The sequence below is a fragment of the Haliotis cracherodii genome, unplaced genomic scaffold (genome assembly GCF_022045235.1).
Source record: "Haliotis cracherodii isolate W230 unplaced genomic scaffold, xgHalCrac1.p SCAF_3, whole genome shotgun sequence".
Taxonomy (NCBI): Eukaryota; Metazoa; Mollusca; class Gastropoda; order Lepetellida; family Haliotidae; genus Haliotis; species Haliotis cracherodii.
The window spans coordinates 4,815,065-4,837,217 of record NW_027266286.1 but is presented as its reverse complement, the minus strand read 5'-3'; the positions used below and the strand labels follow the sequence as shown (position 1 = coordinate 4,837,217).

At 43.4% G+C, this 22,153-nt stretch overlaps 2 protein-coding genes across 2 annotated transcripts; one reads left to right on the top strand and one right to left on the bottom strand.

Moving 5' to 3' along the window:
* Nucleotides 1-14,480: 14,480 nt before the first annotated feature.
* Nucleotides 14,481-15,302, bottom strand: LOC139474195 (golgin subfamily A member 6-like protein 2). Its single transcript, XM_071257093.1, has one exon. The coding sequence runs from the start codon at nucleotides 15,300-15,302 to the stop codon at nucleotides 14,481-14,483; it is 822 nt and encodes a 273-aa protein (XP_071113194.1).
* A 1,173-nt stretch (nucleotides 15,303-16,475) lies between these two features.
* Nucleotides 16,476-17,174, top strand: LOC139474194 (PE-PGRS family protein PE_PGRS47-like). Its single transcript, XM_071257092.1, has one exon. The coding sequence runs from the start codon at nucleotides 16,476-16,478 to the stop codon at nucleotides 17,172-17,174; it is 699 nt and encodes a 232-aa protein (XP_071113193.1).
* The last annotated feature ends 4,979 nt before the right edge of the window (nucleotides 17,175-22,153 follow it).

Genomic DNA, 22,153 nt, shown 5'->3' with positions numbered 1-22,153 from the left:
AAATTTCTTAAACATCGTTGCCAAAAATGCATCAGTGTGGTTGGGGATTTTGTTGCAAAATCAGTTTAATGTCTTTACGGCAAGTCTTTCTGTGCAGGCTCAGAACTTCTAAACCACTGTTTTGTCGATATATATTACCCACCTCTATCTATACAGATGTATATCACACACCTCCATCTATACAGATGTATATTACCCACCTCCATCTATACAGATGTATATTATCCACCTCCATCTGTACAGATGTATATTACCCACCTCCATCTATACAGATGTATATTATCCACCTCCATCTGTACAGATGTATATTACCCACCTCCATCTATACAGATGTATATTACCCACCTCCATCTATACAGATATATATTACCCACCTCCATCTGTACAGATGTATATTACCCACCTCCATCTATACAGATGTATATTACCTACCTCCATCTGTACAGATGTATATTACCCACCTCCATCTATACAGATGTATATTATCCACCTCCATCTGTACAGATGTATATTACCCACCTCCATCTATACAGATGTATATTACCTACATCCATCTATACAGATGTATATTACCCACCTCCATCTATACAGATGTATATTACCCACCACCAGCACTATGGATATAGACCGCCTCCATCTATAAAGATGTATATTACCCACCTCCATCTGTACAGATGTATATTACCTACCACCATCTATAAAGATATATATTACCTACATCCATCTATACAGATGTATATTACCTACATCCATCTATACAGATGTATATTACCCACCACCAGCACTATGGATATAGACCGCCTCCATCTATAAAGATGTATATTACCCACCTCCATCTATACAGATGTATATTACCTACATCCATCTATACAGATGTATATTACCCACCACCAGCACTATGGATATAGACCGCCTCCATCTATAAAGATGTATATTACCCACCTCCATCTATACAGATGTATATTACCCACCACCAGCACTATGGATATAGACCGCCTCCATCTATAAAGATGTATATTACCCACCTCCATCTGTACAGATGTATATTACCCACCTCCATCTATACAGATATATATTACCCACCTCCATCTATACAGATGTATATTACCCACCACCAGCACTATGGATATAGACCACCTCCATCTATACAGATGTATATTACCCACCTCCATCTATACAGATGTATATTACCTACCACCATCTATACAGATATATATTACCCACCTCCATCTATACAGATGTATATTACCCACCTCCATCTATAAAGATGTATATTACCCACCTCCATCTGTACAGATGTATATTACCCACCTCCATCTATACAGATATATATTACCCACCTCCATCTATACAGATGTATATTACCCACCTCCATCTATACAGATGTATATTACCCACCACCAGCACTATGGATATAGACCACCTCCATGGTCTTGTGGTAGAGCGTCCGCCCGGAGAGCGGAAGGTTCGGGGTTCGATCCCCGGCCGCGTCATTCCAAAAGACATTCAAAGATGGTACTTGTTGTTACCCTGTCTGGCGATCGACATTAAGGGGCTAAAACAAGGACTGGTAGACTCGGAGTCAGTATACTGTGTCTGAGTGGGGTATTCATGTTAAACTGCAGCATGGTATCTCAGTGAGCTAGCACTATAAATCGGCATCATTCCGGACTAGTACAAGCAGCCACACAAACACACACACGTACATGCACCTCGCTATAAAAGTGAAATAATCTTGGACGCAACGTTAAACCCCATTTCACCTCACCTCACCTATGGATATAAGGGGTATGCTACCCTAATGCAGCTACACAGATTCCTACAGCAGGCTATGTATCTGTGCACCATGGTCACAGTACCCACCACTGCATCTGTTGCCGTGACAGCAGTTAACAGTGGATATCAATACGGCTACTGTCATACATCTGGCTGCTGTCAAACTTGACCCAATAAAGCTGTGTCATCAGCAGGCTGGCTTTATGTCATTATGCCAAGTCTCAGTACAACACTCTGATAAAAACAACACCGCGAAAATATTGTAGCCTTGCAATATTGCAAACCAATGTTATCAATGCACAATGTCACAATACAATGTAACAGTACAATGTCACAGTACAATGTCACAGCACAATATCACAGTACAATGTCACAGCACAATGTCACAGCACAATATCACAGTACAATGTCACAGCACAATGTCACAGCACAATATCACAGTACAATGTAACAGTACAATATCACAGTACAATATCACAGCACAATGTCACAGTACAATGTCACAACACAATGTCACAGCACAATATCACAGTACAATGTAACAGTACAATATCACAGTACAATATCACAGCACAATGTCACAGCACAATGTCACAGCACAATGTCACAGTACAATGTCACAGCACAATATCACAGTACAATGTCACAGTACAATGTCACAGCACAATATCACAGTACAATGTCACAGCACAATGTCACAGCACAATATCACAGTACAATGTCACAGTACAATATCACAGTACAATGTCACAGCACAATATCACAGTACAATGTCACAGCACAATGTCACAGCACAATATCACAGTACAATGTAACAGTACAATATCACAGTACAATATCACAGCACAATGTCACAGTACAATGTCACAGCACAATGTCACAGTACAATGTCACAACACAATGTCACAACACAATGTCACAGTACAATATCACAGCACAATGTCACAGCACAATATCACAGTACAATGTCACAGCACAATGTCACAGCACAATATCACAGTACAATGTCACAGCACAATGTCACAGCACAATGTCACAGTACAATGTCACAGCACAATGTCACAGTACAATGTCATAACACAATGTCAAAGCACAATGTCACAGCACAATGTCACAGCACAATGTCACAGCACAATGTCACAGCACAATGTCACAGCACAATGTCACAGTACAATATCACAGTACAATGTCACAGTACAATGTCATAACACAATGTCACAGCACAATGTCACAGCACAATGTCACAGTACAATATCACAGTACAATGTCACAGTACAATGTCATAACACAATGTCACAGCACAATATCACAGTACAATATCACAGTACAATGTCACAGCACAATGTCACAGCACAATGTCACAGTACAATGTCACAGCACAATGTCACAGCACAATGTCACAGTACAATGTCACAGCACATGTCACAACACAATGTCACAGTACAATATCACAGTACAATGTCAGAGTACAATGTCACAGTACAATGTCACAGTACAATATCACAGTACAATGTCACAGTACAATGTCACAGTACAATGTCACAGTACAATGTCATAACACAATGTCACAGTACAATATCACAGCACAATGTCACAGTACAATGTCACAGCACAATGTCACAGTACAATGTCACAACACAATGTCACAACACAATGTCACAGTACAATATCACAGCACAATGTCACAGCACAATATCACAGTACAATGTCACAGCACAATATCACAGTACAATATCACAGTACAATGTCACAGCACAATGTCACAGCACAATGTCACAGTACAATGTCACAGTACAATGTCACAGTACAATGTCATAACACAATGTCAAACCACAATGTCACAGCACAATGTCACAGCACAATGTCACAGCACAATGTCACAGCACAATGTCACAGTACAATATCACAGCACAATGTCACAGCACAATATCACAGTACAATGTCACAACACAATATCACAGTACAATGTCACAGTACAATGTCAAAGCACAATGTCACAGTACAATGTCACAACACAATGTCACAACACAATGTCACAGTACAATATCACAGTACAATGTCACAGTACAATATCACAGCACAATGTCACAACACAATGTCACAGTACAATATCACAGTACAATGTCAAAGCACAATGTCACAGTACAATGTCACAACACAATGTCACAACACAATGTCACAGTACAATATCACAGTACAATGTCACAGTACAATATCACAGTACAATGTCACAGTACAATATCACAGTACAATGTCACAGTACAATATCACAGTACAATGTCACAGTAAAATATCACAGTACAATGTCACAGTACAATGTCACAACACAATATCACAGTACAATGTCACAACACAATGTCACAGTACAATATCACAGTACAATGTCACAGTACAATATCACAATACAATGTCACAGTACAATGTCACAGCACAATATCACAGCATGTCACAGTACAATGTCAAAGTACAATATCACAGTACAGTGTCACAGCACAATATCACAGCATAATGTCACAGCACAATGTCACAGTACAATGTAACAGTACAATATGACAAGACAATGTCACAGCACAAAAATTATGCAGTTTCTCAAAGTAACGGAATTGTGATTAATATGTCTTTGTGTTGACTCTACTTTGCAATGTGTACAGGAAGACATCCAGGAACCACGATGTAGTCAACATTTCTGGGCTGCATCACTTTCCATTCACAACTACGGATGAATTTAAGAAACAAAATGATTTGGAATAATGTCTGTGATAAAAAGACACACCCTCACCCAACTTTACCTACAGCGATACCACCATAGTTATCTTCACTCTCACTCACATCCTCATCTTCGCTGTCAGACTCGCTTACACCTTCACACCTTCTTCCTCACCCACCCTCACCCTCACACCACACCCACCCTCACCCTCACACCACACCCACCCTCACACCCCACCCACTCTCACACCCCACCCACCCTCACACCCCACCCACCCTCACACCACACCCACCCTCACACCACACCCACCCTCACACCCCACCCACCCTCACACCACACCCACCCTCACACCACACCCACCCTCACACCCCACCCACCCTCACACCACACCCACCCTCACACTTCACCCACCCTCACACCACACCCACCCTCACACCACACCCACCCTCACACTTCACCCACCCTTGCCCTGACTCTTACAACCACCCTCACCCTCACACCACACCCACTGTCACACCTCACCCACCCTCATACCTCACTCACCTTCACCTGATACCTCACCCACAATCACACCTCGTCTCACCACACTCTCCCTCAGAGTCCACCCAGCACTTCACCCACAACCATCATCACCCCATACCTCACCCACCCTCATACCTCACCCACCCTCACACCTCACCCACCCTCACAACCCACCTAGGACTTAACCTACAAACACCCTCACCCCATACCTCACCCACTCTCACCTTACCCCTCACCCACCCTCACACCTCACCCACCCGCACACCTCACGTCACAACACTCACCATCAGAAAGCACCCAGCACTTCACCCAGCACCTCACCCAAAACCACCCTCACCCAAAACCTCACACCTTACCCCTCACCCACCCTCACACCTCACCCACCCTCACAACCCAACCCTCACCCACCCTCACAAACCATCCACCCTCACAAACCACCCAGGACTTCATCCACACCCACCCTCACACCTCACCCACCTTCATACCTCACCCACCCTCACAACCCACCCACGACTTCACCCACACCCACCCTCACCCCATACCTCACCCACCTGCACACCTCACCTCACAACACTCACACCTCACCCACCCTCACACCTCACCTCACCACACTCACCCTCACAGCCCACCCAGCACCTCACCCACAACCACCCTCACCCCATACCTCACTCACTCTTACACCTTATGCCTCACCCACCCTCACACCTCACCCACCTGCACACCTCACTCACCCTCACACCTCACCCACCCTCACACCTCACCAACCTGCACACCTCCCACCTCACCCACTCACACCTTACTCCTCATCCACCCTTACACCTCACCCACCATCAAAACCCACCCAGGACTTCAAACCACCCTCACCCCGTACCTCACCCACCCTCACACCTCACCCACCCTCACACCCCACCCACCCTCACACCTCACCCGCCCAGCACCTCACCCACAACCATCCACAGCAACAGTCAATACTTAGCCACCCTGCTCCCACCAGACATATGCTGCCTGGTTGTGTGTTTGGTTCAAACCCCGCCTGTCAGCATGGATTGTACTTAGTACAAGTTAACTGTTAAGGGTGAACCATACATCCTTTGTACTTGTAGCTCTTGTACATGATTTACAACACCCTCTTTGGTCACATATATCCCAAAGACAACTAACTATATACAGCTTGGCTTATATGGCATCTAAGTAACAGAGACTTGAGTTAGGCCTGTTGATGTAACATAAACTGACATGACACTTGGCCCACCTATTCCCTTATCTCCAGACACCGGGGATATGGTTTCAGACAGAACGAGAGCATTTCACAATGTATCTTTGCAAATATCATAATGCATACATCAGTTGGAGTTAGAACTAGAGTGTTTTACGATGTATCGTTTGACAATAACTATAAAATCAGAATAATGGCAACTCATTTATCAGTGAATTACTTGTAAATGATTTACAGTAGGTCACCCTAACATTATATATATATTCACTTGACTTTTTACTTATTATTTATATTTTTGGAAAAAAATCCGCCTGTGTTTTCGTTTATCTTAGTGTGAGGTTTTGCAATCACAAACTCAAACATTCACAACCTTTTTCTTATTTTGTTCAATTTGACCATCCTTACATCTGTTTTATGTGGTTTGCGAAAAATAATATTTGCATCTTTAATTCAAAGTTTTAAAAAGAAAATTGTATTCCAGACTCTGTACATCTGTACATGGCCTCCACTTATAACCCACACTCCCGTACTTCAGTACAGCTGGTACGAAACTCCACCAGCCTGTACACCGAGTTTTTATGTATGTAGGGACATATGCACTCAACTGGTTTTACTGCGACTTTATCCTAAAATCCAATCACTCTCTGTCTTCCCCTCAACCTTTGTCGTAACTTCTCCAGGACCCTCACTAATGTGAGTGTGAGTGAATGGGTTGGGTTTTAACGCCGCTTTTAACAGTATTCCAGTTATACCACGGAAAGCTCAAAGTGAGGCAGGTCTTAGACGTTTACCACTTCGGTGAAACCCACGAGCATGGGTATGGTGCTGACAAAACTAGAAACATAATCGGGGCGAACCGGGATTCGAACCCACAATCATAGGTTTCTGGCGTGCCCAAGGGACTCAACTCTGCATAGCGAATCACGGCGCCTTAGACGACTGGGCCACCCATGCCCCCCTCACTAATGTAAAATACTACATAAATGTTGGCTTTCATGAGGAATTGCAGCCACCCATCGGATAAATAGCGACAACTTGAGGGATTAAGTTTGAAGCTTCCAAGCATAAATTAACCCTGACATTTTATATCTCAGAAACAAATGTGAAAGTGCTTTGTAATTGATGTTGTGCCTGATTTTAATGGTGATGTTGATATTTGTTTTAAATATTAAACGTTGTGAATGTAATGATGTGTTTCATAGATCTTGTTCATGAACCCCCATGAACTTGAAACAAAAGCTTTTAAATATCTTTACACAAGACTTATTTTAAAAATTAGTTTTAGATTCTGCCAACCATGAAAACGTAAGAAAAAAAATGTGATGAATAAATCTTCATCGTGCTATATTTTACATAAAAGCTTAACTGAAAGACATAAAGGTCACAATGGGTATAATAATGACACTTCACATTATTATCCCAACATATTTTGTTGAAGAACCAAAACAAAATCTGAATGGTTTTTTTGTTGTCTTTTCACCTAAAGAATATGTCCTTTCAGAAGAAAATCAAAATATAAAAAGTTTGGCCTGACAGAAAAATGATTGCACATGTTTTGATAAGTCTCATTTTAAAATTTGGGTGACCCTCCCTTGGGTGATTCTTTGTATTCTTTGCCAAAGTAAATGACTTAAAAGATACTTCACAAATGCAAGTACCCTTTATCTTTAATAGATAGTTTTTATTATTTTCCTTTAGGCCAAACCAATCTGTTTGTTTCTATTTTACATCTACACATCTACCTAAACATCCACTGTAAAAGATTGTCTACATCATAGGCATGAGCCTATGAATCACTATATCCATTAGTAATTATAGCACAAGAAAAGGTGAACACATCCTACCCAACTGGCAGCACCCATCACAAATACATGCAAAGGCAAGTAATGTGCCACCAAAAAAACCACGGGGACACATGGCACAGTAAAAAGTAAGTGATGTATTGGACATCATTTCTATCACTGATGCCTCAAATTAGGGAATGGCTTCCACATGTCTGTCATAGAACCTTTTGAAAGCTTTGCTGGAACCTTGATCAAACAACTTATGAGCCAGAGTTGTATGATGCTCCCTGAAGTCGCTGCAGAAAGAACTTGCTGGACAGTACATCAAGAAAACACATGTTCTTGTTTGCTTTTCTTTATGGTTGAAGACAAAACTCCCAGCTCATATGCACCTACCTGACCTCCAAGAATATGTGTCACATGCTCCTGAATTATACAACGAATCAGATTTGCTTTTATGTCTCTGATTTTTGTATATTTTGATAAAATATTTTTTATTACATGTCAAATTGTTTTACAATCATAAAGTTATTTGAATTTAATGCTCACTGCACCCGCCATGATTTACTGTCATGAGTGCGTGACACAGGATTATATAAAAATATGTGGGACATGTGAATTTATGTCTTCTGTACCACTGCAAGATATGAGTCTTGACTGAAGTTCTGAGCCTCGCAAAAGAAGGAACTCGTTCATTGTGAAATCTTTTGATGTGGTCGTTTCATAATGTCATAGAGGCATCGCCCCCAAACCTGACACAAGGGAAGAGGTGGGCAACTGACTTTAGGCATGGCGGGGACGGCCCTGAAGATGACCCCCATCCTGGAACACCTGTGACCTCCATTACATGATGATGATTAACCAGTGAACCACTGAGGGTCATATTGCTAGTTGAGGAGACATTTCCCAGCGGATGGTACATTCCATTATCACATGTCATAATCTAGATCTGTTTGAAGCTGAACCAGGAAGGTTTTTGCAACAATATGTGACAATGGATCAAAGTCTGGTTAAACAACAGTGGAAGAAATTGACATCACCACCACCAAAGAAGGCTTGACTCTCCCATCAGCTGGAAAGATAATGGTCTCCATGTTCTAGGATGTTGAGAGTGTCATAGTGTACTGTCTTAGGAAAGGCCAAATAACAAACGGAGCATATTATGCTGCACTTCTAAAGGCAATTACAGGATGAAATAAAACTAGCAGACCAGAAAAGCTGATCAAGAGTGTGCTCTTCCATACAGGGGGGCATGGGTGGCCCAGTCGTCTAAGGCGCCGCGATTCGCTGTGCAGAGTTGCGTCCCTTAGGCACGCCCGAAACCTATGCTTGTGGGTTAGAATCCCGGTTCGGCCCGATTATGTTTCTAGGTTTGTCAGCACCATACCCGTGCTCGTGGGTTTCACCGAAGTGGTAAACATCTGAGACCTGCATCACTTTGGGCTTTCCTCCCACATTAAGCTGACACGCCGTGATATGGCTGGAATACTGTTAAAAGCGGCTTTAAACCCTACTCACTCACTCACTCACTCTTCCATACAGACAATGCGCCAGTGCACAAATTGCTACAGTCTGTGAGTGCATTGGTTTGGAACTCCTTCTGGATCCTCCTTATTCTCCTGATCTGGCTCCTTCAAACTTACATCGGTTCCCAAACATAAACAAAGCTCTAGCCAGAACCCATTCGATGTAAACAATGACGATAGCACTTGTGGAGAACTTTTTGGACAGCCAAGAGAAGGACCACCAAGAAACTGGGATGAAAACATTGACAAAAGAATATCAGTGTAAGAGGGGATTTTATTGAAAAATCCGTTGAATGTCTCTAGGTCAAGTTTTTTCTTGTGTATCAATCAACCCTTGTATTTTGTAATTAATCTGACTTTTAATGTTAGTAATATCAGTCCAGGTCAATTTGATTTCTGTTTTTTTTCAGAATTTCTGGTTCAATAAAACAAGAGGCATGAGGGAAAATATAAAATAAATAATTAAATAAAAAGCGACAAAACCCTTCCCATATTCAATAGAAATCTCGGCATAAAGCAGAGTTGATGGTACAATGCTGACTATATCATGAGCATGTGTTTATGAATCACTATCAAATAGTAAATGATACCAGGTGTTCGCAAAAAGGTGAGCATATCCTGCCCCACCGGTGGCACCCGTCACAAACACATGCAAAGGCAAGTCAATTGCTCACCTGAACAAACAAGTAAACATTATATTGTCTAGAAGGATATGAGGTTAATGTACAAAAAACAAAAATAAAAACAATATTGTGTTAAGAAAAAGCATATCAATCAAACAAGTATTTTTATTCAAGTTTTACTTTTGCAAAGTTTATGGTAAGCTGTCTATTAAAGAGGAAAATAGATAGTCCGGCCTTGCAGATAAACTTTGTGTTGACTTTATTGTAACACAGCTAGGACAAGTGAGTTGTGAGGATATGCTTCTAGGAAGTAGCCCTGCTGTCACGCCATCCATCACATCCTAAAACTGTCAATGGGAGGCGGACAAAACCCCATTCCTTCATCATTATCTGTCTGAAATAACCATAAAAGCCTTCACAAGCACTTTGTGTTTACATCAGTTGTATGTGACACACAGCCCGTTATTCCTTACATCATGAACATTCCCTCTGGGATGTTAACAAACATTTTGCTGTAAAACCGACTCTCAGCTGAGATGATGTAAAGAAAACATCATGTAGACTTGACCTTCTAGCTGACTGCAGCTTTTAATAGACTAGCCTTGAGCAACTGCTTCTCAAAAACATGCATAATGTCAGTTTCTGTATTAAATTTACAAGCATATTAAGAAAACAGACACAACCCCAGTAGGATGAATTAATAAACATCCCGAAGCATTGCATATTGATGGCTCCATGCAAAGTAAACATTTTAAAGCCACTTAAATATTGTACCAGGCCAACCAACATGGGCAAAATTAATACTGATATCATGTAAACATTAAACTTTAAAAAGGTGAAGGTTTTGGATGGTGTTTATGAGCCATTTTATAGGCGCTCAATCAGACATTCAAACAGTAGATGCCATTAACCTGTCTTCAGAGGTGAACAACCCACCGCTATAATGGCCAGCATGCTCCTGCAGCTGTTAAAATATAAACACTTCACAGTTACAGTGCTGTAATAGGACTTGGGTTCTTAGAGAACCTTGGAGGGGCTTGTGGGAGGAGGTAGCCAGTCCCCAGTGGTACATCACTTGGTGTTAATGCCTCCTTGACTCCCAACAACTCCTCGGTCAGACCTTCCCCAGGCCTGGTAATGTATTTTACAGATATGGCTGGTCAGAGCAAGGTCTGTGGAACTGATTTGGTTGGTAATCAATATTTTTTCAAATGCCCTTGACCCCTTTGTTGGCTGGTCTTGTCAAGGTGGGGGAAGCTGACAGGTGCTTGCCCGGACATCAGAAGTAGAGTGCACTTAGCCTAGCCAGACAGCTTCAAGAAGGGGAAGAAGGCTTATTATGTACAATCAAATATGTCAAAGGGCCAAAGCTAAAGATATGTGCTTCTGGTAACATTTGCACTAAGGAAAAAAGGTCTTTTTATGTACAATCAAATATCTCAAAAAAGCCATATAAACAAAAACCAATGTGCTTCAGGTAACATTTGTTCATAAAAACTATGGGTTGTTCAAAATTAAGGCTACAAAAACAGAAACATCCAAAATTTGGATGAGTTTTTTTTAGACTAATCTGGTAAAAAGTTGCAAGTGAAAAAATACACTGGTTTGGTTTCTAAAATACTTTGTTTTTTGCCTCAATTAACTGATATTGAACCCAATTTCCTGTAAAATTACTTGTAAATTGCAGCAGTAATCAGAATCATAGACTAACAGAACTTCGTGACAGATTGGAACCACAGATGACGTATTTCGGTCAAGTGATGATGTGAAAAAACTGTGTGACCACAATTCAGTGGTAAATGAGTGTAAAGTGGTGGATAAGGAGATGTGTTTGGCACCTGTGCTGCTTGGTTTGATAAATAAACATGTCAGTTGCAGCTCTGAGATGGCGTGTGGAACGGTACCGATCGCAGCTAGCCACTGCCAAGACACAGCCAAACTGGAACACCTGCATCCCTTAAATGTAAACCGCCTCTGTGGTCGAGGGAAGAGAGGTTCTGACCAGAGAGCGTGAGGTGGTAGTTTGATAACCAGTCGCGTCATACCACAAGACGTTTAAAGATGGTACTTGATGTTTCTCTGTCTGGTGCTTGGCATAAAGGGGCTAAAACAAGGACTAGTCGGCTTGGAGTCATATACTGTGTCTGTTTGGGGTATTCATGTCAAACTGTGGCATGGTATCTCAGTGGACTAGCACTATAAAACCAGCATTAGTCCTGACAAGTACAAGCAGCCATATAGACACAGACACACACACAGACACACACACAGACACACACACAGACACACACACAGACACACACACACAGACACTTGACATTTGTGTCACACACACACAAACACTTGACATTTGTGTCACACAGACACACACACAGACACATGCACACACACACAGACACACACACACACACTTGACATTTGTGTCACAGAACTACTGGCTCCCATTTCTGCTGTTCATGGGGTGTGATATTTCAACAATATCACAGCGGGGAATACCAGAATTGGGTTTCACACATTGTACCCATGTGAGCAATTGAACCAGGTCTTCAGCGTGATGAGTGAACACTTTAACCACGAGGCTACCCCACCATCCGTTCAAGGGGTAGAGAGGCTGGTATTGGTATCGCCATGACAACAGTGTTTTAATTATCCCCCATATAATAATATCCATAGCTAATTCTTTGTTCAGCTGTATGTAGTGTGTAGGGGGGACACCTGGTGTCATCCGAAAGTGTCTTTGTCATTTTCTTAGAGTGTGGACTCTTTTTCTGATTTTGTTTCTGAAACAGATACGAAAGTGATTATTCCTATTTCCAAATACGATGACTAAGCTCCTGATAGCGACGGTGAGATATGGGAAACTTTCAAGGTCAATAATTTCCTAATTAATCAGGTAGTTTTATTGATCATGAGTGTGACTTAATATTCAATTGTATTCCAGGCCATTGTCCCAAATACAGTGTACATATTAATGAATGTGGCAACAGAGGTCAGCTTACACAGTGATCTGAGTTACCATTAAATATACACATCCATGAGCCTAGGGGCATCCTTAATTACCCACAATAAAATATCATGGCTGATTAACAACACCAAAGTTACTACCTAGATGATTGGATTGAAATGTGCCTGTTATTTGTGTGTGTCCGGGGTGCATGAGTGAGGGAGTTTTACACTTTAAGAATGTATAATAATCAAAGTAAAGAGCTGATATCCTAGCTTCTGTACTAAACGTTACATTCAAAGAATATAGATCTTGAAAGTCAACCCTGTCTTCCATGTTTTTACAGCTTCTCTATTCCCAGAGTGAGTGAGTGAGTGAGTGAGTGAGTGAGTGAGTGAGTGAGTGAGTGAGCGAGTGAGTGAGTGAGGTTTTACGCTGCATTTAGCAGTATTCCAGCAATATCACAGCGGGGAACACCAGAAATGGGCTTCACACATTCTACCCATTTGGACTTCGACATGATGAGTAAACATTTTACAACTGCTTAATTATTACAACAAAGATATTATGTCTGTTCAGTTTATAGTGCCAGCGTTAACTGAAGGTTAATTCATACAAAGTCCTCATAAAACATGAGTGAGTGAGTGAGTGAGTGAGTGAGTGAGTGAGTGAGTGAGTGCAACATTGTTTATAACGCTTTTTTATGTGATAGAGATACAGTGATCCCTCGCTATTGTGCTCTTCGATAAAGCGCTACCTCGGTTACTACGCGCGGTAACGCATGGCTCCCAAAATTTATGTACACTTTTAATACTGAGAGTTTTACACAGACATAATTGTATTGTTGCTCGGTGCTCATTTCCACATAACGCTTCTCATTGCATAATCAACCGTTTATCACTGAATGGAGTTCTAATAATCTGTTTGAAAACATCCACAGCAAGTCCCGGAAATACGATTGTTCAACTAGTTAACTTTTCACACTATACATCCTTTGATGGGGTAATATTGTAGCTAAATATTGAAATTTGTGTTTCATCCAGATGACAAAACAATATTTTATATAGTAGTATAGGTGTGACTAATAAGGCAAGTGATGCGTCTGGTCTTGCCACAGCAAATACTGCGGATGAGTTTCTCAGTGCTCCGAGTCATTTCAGATCTATCTCAAAATTCCGCACTGTATCACATTCCTTTCATCTGAATCCTACACTATGATAAACCATAGAACAAAAAATTCTTTGTCAACATCAAAGGAAACTCTACTTCCCTGGGCCACATTTGTCCTTTGAATTGAAAGGCAGAAACACTGCTGAATATGGAGTGCATCTCCATGTAATTGATGGATGATTGACGGCAGTTGAAACTGTGACATATCTTCATCACCTATTATGATGGCAAAACTGTGACATATCTTCATTGCCAGTCAGGAAATCTGCATTGCACATTATGATAGCTTCATTGCCAGTCATGATATCTTCATTGCACATCATGATATCTTCACTGCCAGTCATGATATCTTTATTGCCAGTCATGATATCTTCATTGACAGGCATGATATCTTCATTGCCAGTCATGATATCTTGATAACCAGTCATGATATCTTCATTGCCAGTCATGATATCTTGATAACCAGTCATGATATCTTCATTGCCAGTCATGATATCTTCATCGTCAGTCATGATATCTTCATCCCCAGTCATGATATCTTCATCGTCAGTCATATCTTCATCACCTGTCATAATATATTTATTGGTAATCATGATATCTTCATTGCCAGTCATGATATCTTCATTGCCAGTCATGATATCTTTATTGCCAGTCATGATATCTTGATAACCAGTCATGATATCTTCATCCCCAGTCATGATATCTTCATCGTCAGTCATGATATCTTCATCGTTAGTCATGATATCTTCATCGTCAGTCATGATATCTTCATCCCCAGTCATGATATCTTCATCACCAGTCATGATATCTTCATCCCCAGTCATGATATCTTCATCGTCAGTCATGATATCTTCATCACCAGTCATAATATCTTCATTGCCAGTCATGATATCTTCATTGACAGTCATGATATATTCATCACAAGACATGATATCCTCATTGCCAGTCATGATATCCTCATTACCAGTCATGATATCCTCATTGCCAGTCATGATATCTTCATTGCCAGTCATGATATCTTCATCACCAGTCATGATAGCTAAACTGATTATACAAGAAATTGTCTTGGGCCAGCAGTAAGTTGAGTTATTTGAGTTAAATCCTGCTTGGAAGTGTTTCCAACATCTCATGGTGTGTCAGCTGCATGTTTGGGGTAAGCAGTTGATGAAACCCTCAGGACATGAGTATGGTGGTGATAAACCAAGGTTCATAATCAGAGTATATATATGGATTTAAACCCAATATGATCCAATCCCAGTATACCTTGTGAATTGCAGCTTAAGATGACAGTGCTCCCTTCAGACAAAGACAACAAGCCCTAAAATATTACATGCATTGAAAATACAAGAAATGTCCTCCCAACTTGTGCATTTCTCAATGTTGTATGATACTGACAGCATTATTCATGTATCTATGGAAAAAGGTGAATCAATTGTTTCGTGTACAGAAGATCAATTATTTCATTCCATACCACAAATGTGTTTGGTAAATCAATAATCAATATTGTTCCAAACTAAGTCTATTATCTCTTTCAGTATTTCAGTAACAAAACAAGTCTGACATTTCAGGTGTCCATGAATTCCATGATTTGTGTATGAATTATTAGGGGCTGGGTGTCAGGGAAAATCAGACTGAATAAGGGGAGGGTCAGGGGAAATCAGGGAGGGTCAGTGGGAATTAGGGAGGGTCGGGGGACTAAGGGAGGGTCGGGGGACTAAGGGAGGGTCGGGGAACTAAGGGAGGGTCAGGGGAATAAAGGAGGGTCAGGGGGAATCAGGGAGGGTCAGGGGGAACCAGGAAGGGTCGGGGGAATCAGGGAGGGTCAGGGGGAATCAGGGAGGGTCAGGGGGAATCAGGGAGGGTAAGGGGGAATCAGAGAGGGTCGGGGGAATCAGGGAGGGTCGGGGGGAATCAGGGAGGGTCGGGGGACTAAGGGAGGGTCGGGGGACTAAGGGAAAGTCAGGGGGAATCAGGGAGGGTCAGGGGGACTAAGGGAGGGTCGGGGGAATCATGGAGGGTCGGGGGAATCATGGAGGGTCAGGGGGAATCATGGAGGGTCAGGGGGAATCAGGGAGATTCGGGGGAATCAGGGAGGGTCGGGGGGAATCAGGGAGGGTCAGGGGGAATCAGGGAGGGTCGGGGGGAATCAGGGAGGGTCGGGGGGAATCAGGGAGGGTCGGGGGAATCATGGAGGGTCAGGGGGAATCATGGAGGGTCAGGGGGAATCAGGGAGATTCGGGGGAATCAGGGAGGGTCGGGGGGAATCAGGGAGGGTCAGGGGGAATCAGGGAGGGTCGGGGGGAATCAGGGAGGGTCGGGGGGAATCAGGGAGGGTCAGGGGGAATCAGGGAGGGTCAGGGGAATCAGGGAGGGTCGGAGGAATCAGGGAGATTCGGGGGAATCAGGGAGGGTCGGGGGGAATCAGGGAGGGTCAGGGGGAATCAGGGAGGGTCGGGGGGAATCAGGGAGGGTCGGGGGAATCAGGGAGATTTGGGGGAATCAGGGAGGGTCAGGGGGAATCAGGGAGGGTCGGGGGACTAAGGGTGGGTCGGGGACTAAGGGAGGGTCTAGGGAATCAGGGAGGGTCAGGGGGAATCAGGGAGGGTCGGGGGAATCAGGGAGGGTCATGGGGAATCAGGGAGGGTCGGGGGACTAAGGGTGGGTCGGGGACTAAGGGAGGGTCGGGGACTAAGGGAGGGTCGGGGGAATCAGGGAGGGTCAGGGGGAATCAGGGAGGGTCAGGGGGAATCAGGGAGGGTCGGGGGAATCAGGGAGATTCGGGGGAATCAGGGAGGATCGGGGGGAATCAGGGAGGGTCAGGGGGAATCAGGAAGGGTCAGGGGGAATCAGGGAGGGTCGGGGGAATCAGGGAGATTTGGGGGAATCAGGGAGGGTCGGGGGACTAAGGGAAAGTCAGGGGGAATCAGGGAGGGTAGGGGGACTAAGGGAGGGTCGGGGACTAAGGGAGGGTCGGGGGAATCAGGGAGGGTCAGGGGGAATCAGGGAGGGTCAGGGGGAATCAGGGAGGGTCAGGGGGAATCAGGGAGGGTCGGGGGAATCAGGGAGGGTCGGGGGGAATCAGGGTGGGTCAGAGGGAATCAGGGAGGGTCGGGGGAATCAGTGAGGGTCAGGGGGAATCAGGGAGGGTCGGGGGACTAAGGGAGGGTCGGGGGACTAAGGGAAAGTCAGGGGGAATCAGGGAGGGTCGGGGGACTAAGGGAGGGTCGGGGACTAAGGGAGGGTCGGGGGGAATCAGGGAGGGTCAGGGGGAATCAGGGAGGGTCAGGGGGAATCAGGGAGGGTCGGGGGAATCAGGGAGGGTCGGGGGGAATCAGGGTGGGTCAGGGGGAATCAGGGAGGGTCGGGGGAAATCAGGGAGGGTCACCAAAGGGATCCAGGGAACAGTTACAAATAATAATCCCCATATTTGGAAAGGGTCATGAAGGGTCTCTTTATACAAACAATAAGGAGCTTTTGGATTTTGTCTTTTCAGGGAGGATAGACAAGGACATTGGTCATACAAAAATATGACAAGCATCAGGGAGGGTCATTATGTACAGTACACGCGTGCATCAAACCACAATAATATGACAAGCACCAGGGAGGGTCATTATGTACAGTACACTCGTGCATCAAACCACAATAATATGACAAGCACCAGGGAGGGTCATTATGTACAGTACACTCCTGCATCAAACCACAATAATATGACAAGCACCAGGGAGGGTCATTATGTACAGTACACTCCTGCATCAAACCACAATAATATGACAAGCACCAGGGAGGATCATTATGTACAGTACACTCGTGCATCAAACCACAATAATATGACAAGCACCAGGGAGGGTCATTATGTACAGTACACTCCTGCATCAAACCACAATAATATGACAAGCACCAGGGAGGGTCATTATGTACAGTACACTCGTGCATCAAACCACAATAATATGACAAGCACCAGGGAGGGTCATTATGTACAGTACACTCGTGCATCAAACCACAATAATATGACAAGCACCAGGGAGGGTCATTATGTACAGTACACTCGTGCATCAAACCACAATAATTTGACATGCCATGATATACCTGAAACCAGAGACCACATGCCGATACCTGCCCCATACAGTTTTGAAAACAAGCTCACTCAAAATCTGGCAGGGTAATGGACAAAACTTTCCCAGTCCCATCGTGGATTGGCGTACAGAATGATTAATCTCTTCAGGTGTAATGTCATTGTTGTAATGTGAAAACAAACCAATTCCTCCGCGACTACATCTATGCATGAGTAGGAACAGACACATTTACACAGACAACTAGTTCTAGCTCACTGACTTCTGACTGCCAAATGTGTCATGGCTGCCAATGACGTCTGCTCATTTGCTTGCTCACCAAATTGGATATCCCATGACATACCACAAGGAAATGGGAAAAGTTGCTTTTCTTTTTCAAATCATAAGCAATTGACTTTCCCCTGTCTGTTCAGCGAGGTGTATGACGAGGACGAGAAACGTGATGCAGCGAGTTTGACACTTGGTGTGATCAGACAGCCATTAACGTCATTCTCACTCATGCTGCTGTTGTGGAAACCAGTAACAGGCCTCTAACACAATCTATGCAGCCAGTTAGACACCTTCACATATCACAGCTCTTACATCTGTGCAATTAATAAAGTAGTGTTTTAGCTTATTTAATAACAATTACCACATCATAGTCAACATTAACATAAATGAAAAAGATGAAAATTAGTGTACCAAGAACCTATGAAAGTGTGTATTCTCTGATGTGTAAATAAGCATCTTTTTTTAAATAAATCATATAGGCAATTGGATGATATAAATAAAAAGAAAATGAACAATTTGGAATAAATGTGTGCATTCATTATTCTTTAATGCTAGTCTCTTTTTTATGTTTGAAAATCTAAAGTGCATTACTGTCCTTGATAATGGAAGAATATGAAATTTAAGCTCTATGTTCTGGAAACTGAGAGTAATGTCACAATAGTATTTATTATTATGGGCCAACATATAAAACTAAAATGGCAACATTAAATATGATCAAAGGTGTGACGTGCAATGAAAGCTAGAAATTGACGTCATAAAGACCTCAGGAGGAATTCACCAGGATCTGGAAAGGGAAGGGGAAGCTGTGGGTTTTGTGTAGCAATAGAACATATTTGTTATAGAAACTATATTTTCAATTTAAACAAAAAAAATATTTAATAAATGCTCTTTAAACATTAATTTCTCTTATAAATGCCCTTTTCCTCACAAAGATGACTTTGTAATGACTGTCTTGACAAGAGATATAAGCAGATGTTAACCTGTTCATTTTTGTAGTATGTCTATCATCGTTTATATATTATGAGTTATGCTTGTCAGCGGGTCAATGTGGGCGTGTCATCAGGCACTGGACATGCTGATGGACTGCAGACATAACTCACGCTACCACTTCACTTTAGAATCTCACCTTGCCACCTTACTCTAGGATCTCACCTTACTCTAGGATCTCACCTTACCACCTTACCCTAGGATCTCACCTTGCCACCTTACCCTAATATCTCACCTTGCCACCTTACTCTGATCTCACCTTGCCACCTTACTCTAGGATCTCACCTTGACACCTTACTCCAGGATCTCACCTTGCCACCCTACTCTAGGATCTCACCTTGCCACCTTACTCCAGGATCTCACCTTGCCACCTTACTCTAGGATCTCACCTTGACACCTTACTCCAGGATCTCACCTTGCCACCCTACTCTAGGATGTCACCTTGCCACCTTACTCTAGGATCTCACCTTGCCACCTTACCCCAGGATCTCACCTTACTCTAGGATCTCACCTTGCCACCTTACTCTAGGATCTCACCTTGCCACCTTACTCCAGGATCCCACCTTACTCCAGGATCTCACCTTACCACCTTACTCTACGATCTCAACTTGCCACCTTACTCCAGGATCCCACCTTACTCTAGGATCTCACCTTACCACCTTACTCTACGATCTCACCTTGCCACCTTACTCTAGGATGTCACCTTGCCACCTTACTCTAGGATCTCACCTTACCACCTTACTCTAGGATCTCACCTTGCCACCTTACTCTAGGATCTCACCCAGCCACCTTACTCTACGATCTCACCTTGCCACCTTACTCTAGGATGTCACCTTGCCACCTTACTCTAGGATCTCACCTTACCACCTTACTCTAGGATCTCACCCAGCCACCTTACTCTAGGATCTCACCCAGCCACCTTACTCTAGGATCTCACCTTGCCACCTTACTCTAGGATCTCACCTTGCCACCTTACTCTAGGATCTCACCCAGCCACCTTTCTCTAGGATCTCACCTTGCCACCTTACTCTAGGATGTCACCTTGCCACCTTACTCTAGGATCTCACCTTGCCACCTTACTCTATGATCTCACCTTGCCACCTTACTCTATGATCTCACCCAGCCACCTTTCTCTACGATCTCACCTTGCCACCTTACTCTAGGATGTCACCTTGCCACCTTACTCTATGATCTTACCTTGCCACCTTACTCTATGATCTTACCTTGCCACCTTACTCTATGATCTCACCCAGCCACCTTACTCTAGGATCTCACCTTGCCACCTTACTCTAGGATGTCACCTTGCCACCTTACTCTAGGATCTCACCTTACCACCTTACTCTAGGATCTCACCTTGCCATCTTACTCTAGGATCTCACCTTACCACCTTACCCTAGGATGTCACCTTGCCACCTTCCTCTAGGATCTCACCTTACCACCTTACTCTAGGATCTCACCTTGCCACCTTACTCTAGGATCTCACCTTGCCACCTTACTCTAGGATCTCACCTTACCACCTTACTCTAGGATCTCACCTTGCCACCTTACTCTAGGATCTCACCTTGCCACCTTACTCTAGGATCTCACCTTGCCACCTTACTCTAGGATCTCACCTTACTACCTTACTCTAGGATGTCACCTTGCCACCTTACTCTAGGATGTCACCCAGCCACCTTACTCTAGGATCTCACCCAGCCACCTTACCCTAGGATCTCACCTTGCCATCTTACTCTAGGATCTCACCTTGCCACCTTACTCTAGGATCTCACCTTGCCACCTTACTCTAGGATCTCACCTTACCACCTTACTCTAGGATCTCACCTTGCCACCTTACTCTAGGATCTCACCTTGCCACCTTACTCTAGGATCTCACCTTGCCACCTTACTCTAGGATCTCACCCAGCCACCTTACTCTAGGATCTCACCCAGCCACCTTACTCTAGGATCTCACCTTGCCATCTTACTCTAGGATCTCACCTTGCCACCTTACTCTAGGATCTCACCTTACCACCTTACTCCCGGATCTCACCTTACCACCTTACTCCCGGATCTCACCTTACCACCTTACTCTAGGATCTCACCTTGCCACCTTACTCTAGGATTTTTGCTTTTCATAAACTGAAAGCTTTACTGAACCCTGATTAAAAATCTATTCAAGAACCACAGCCAATGCTATATTGTTTTTATTGTTAAATGGATACTCCTTCCCAAATAGCAAAACCAAAAGAGTTGTTTGATTGAAATATGATTATGTTGTACAGAGTTTTGTTGTCAATCTTGTACAGTTGTTTTTGTATGGGTGAGTGAGTGAGTGAGTGAGTGAGTGAGTGAGTGAGTGAGTGAGTGAGTGAGTGAGTTTATTGCTGCTTTCAGTACTGCTTGACGCCAGATGGCTTCACACCATGCATGTATCCATGTGGGGGGACTTGAACTCCAACCTTCAGCATGACAAGCCAATGCTTTAACCTCTAGGCCACCCCACTGACATTTCTTAGCTGGAAGGACAATAACATCTGGCTCTTTGGTAAAAGCAAGTTTTAGAAAAATCAACTTTCCAA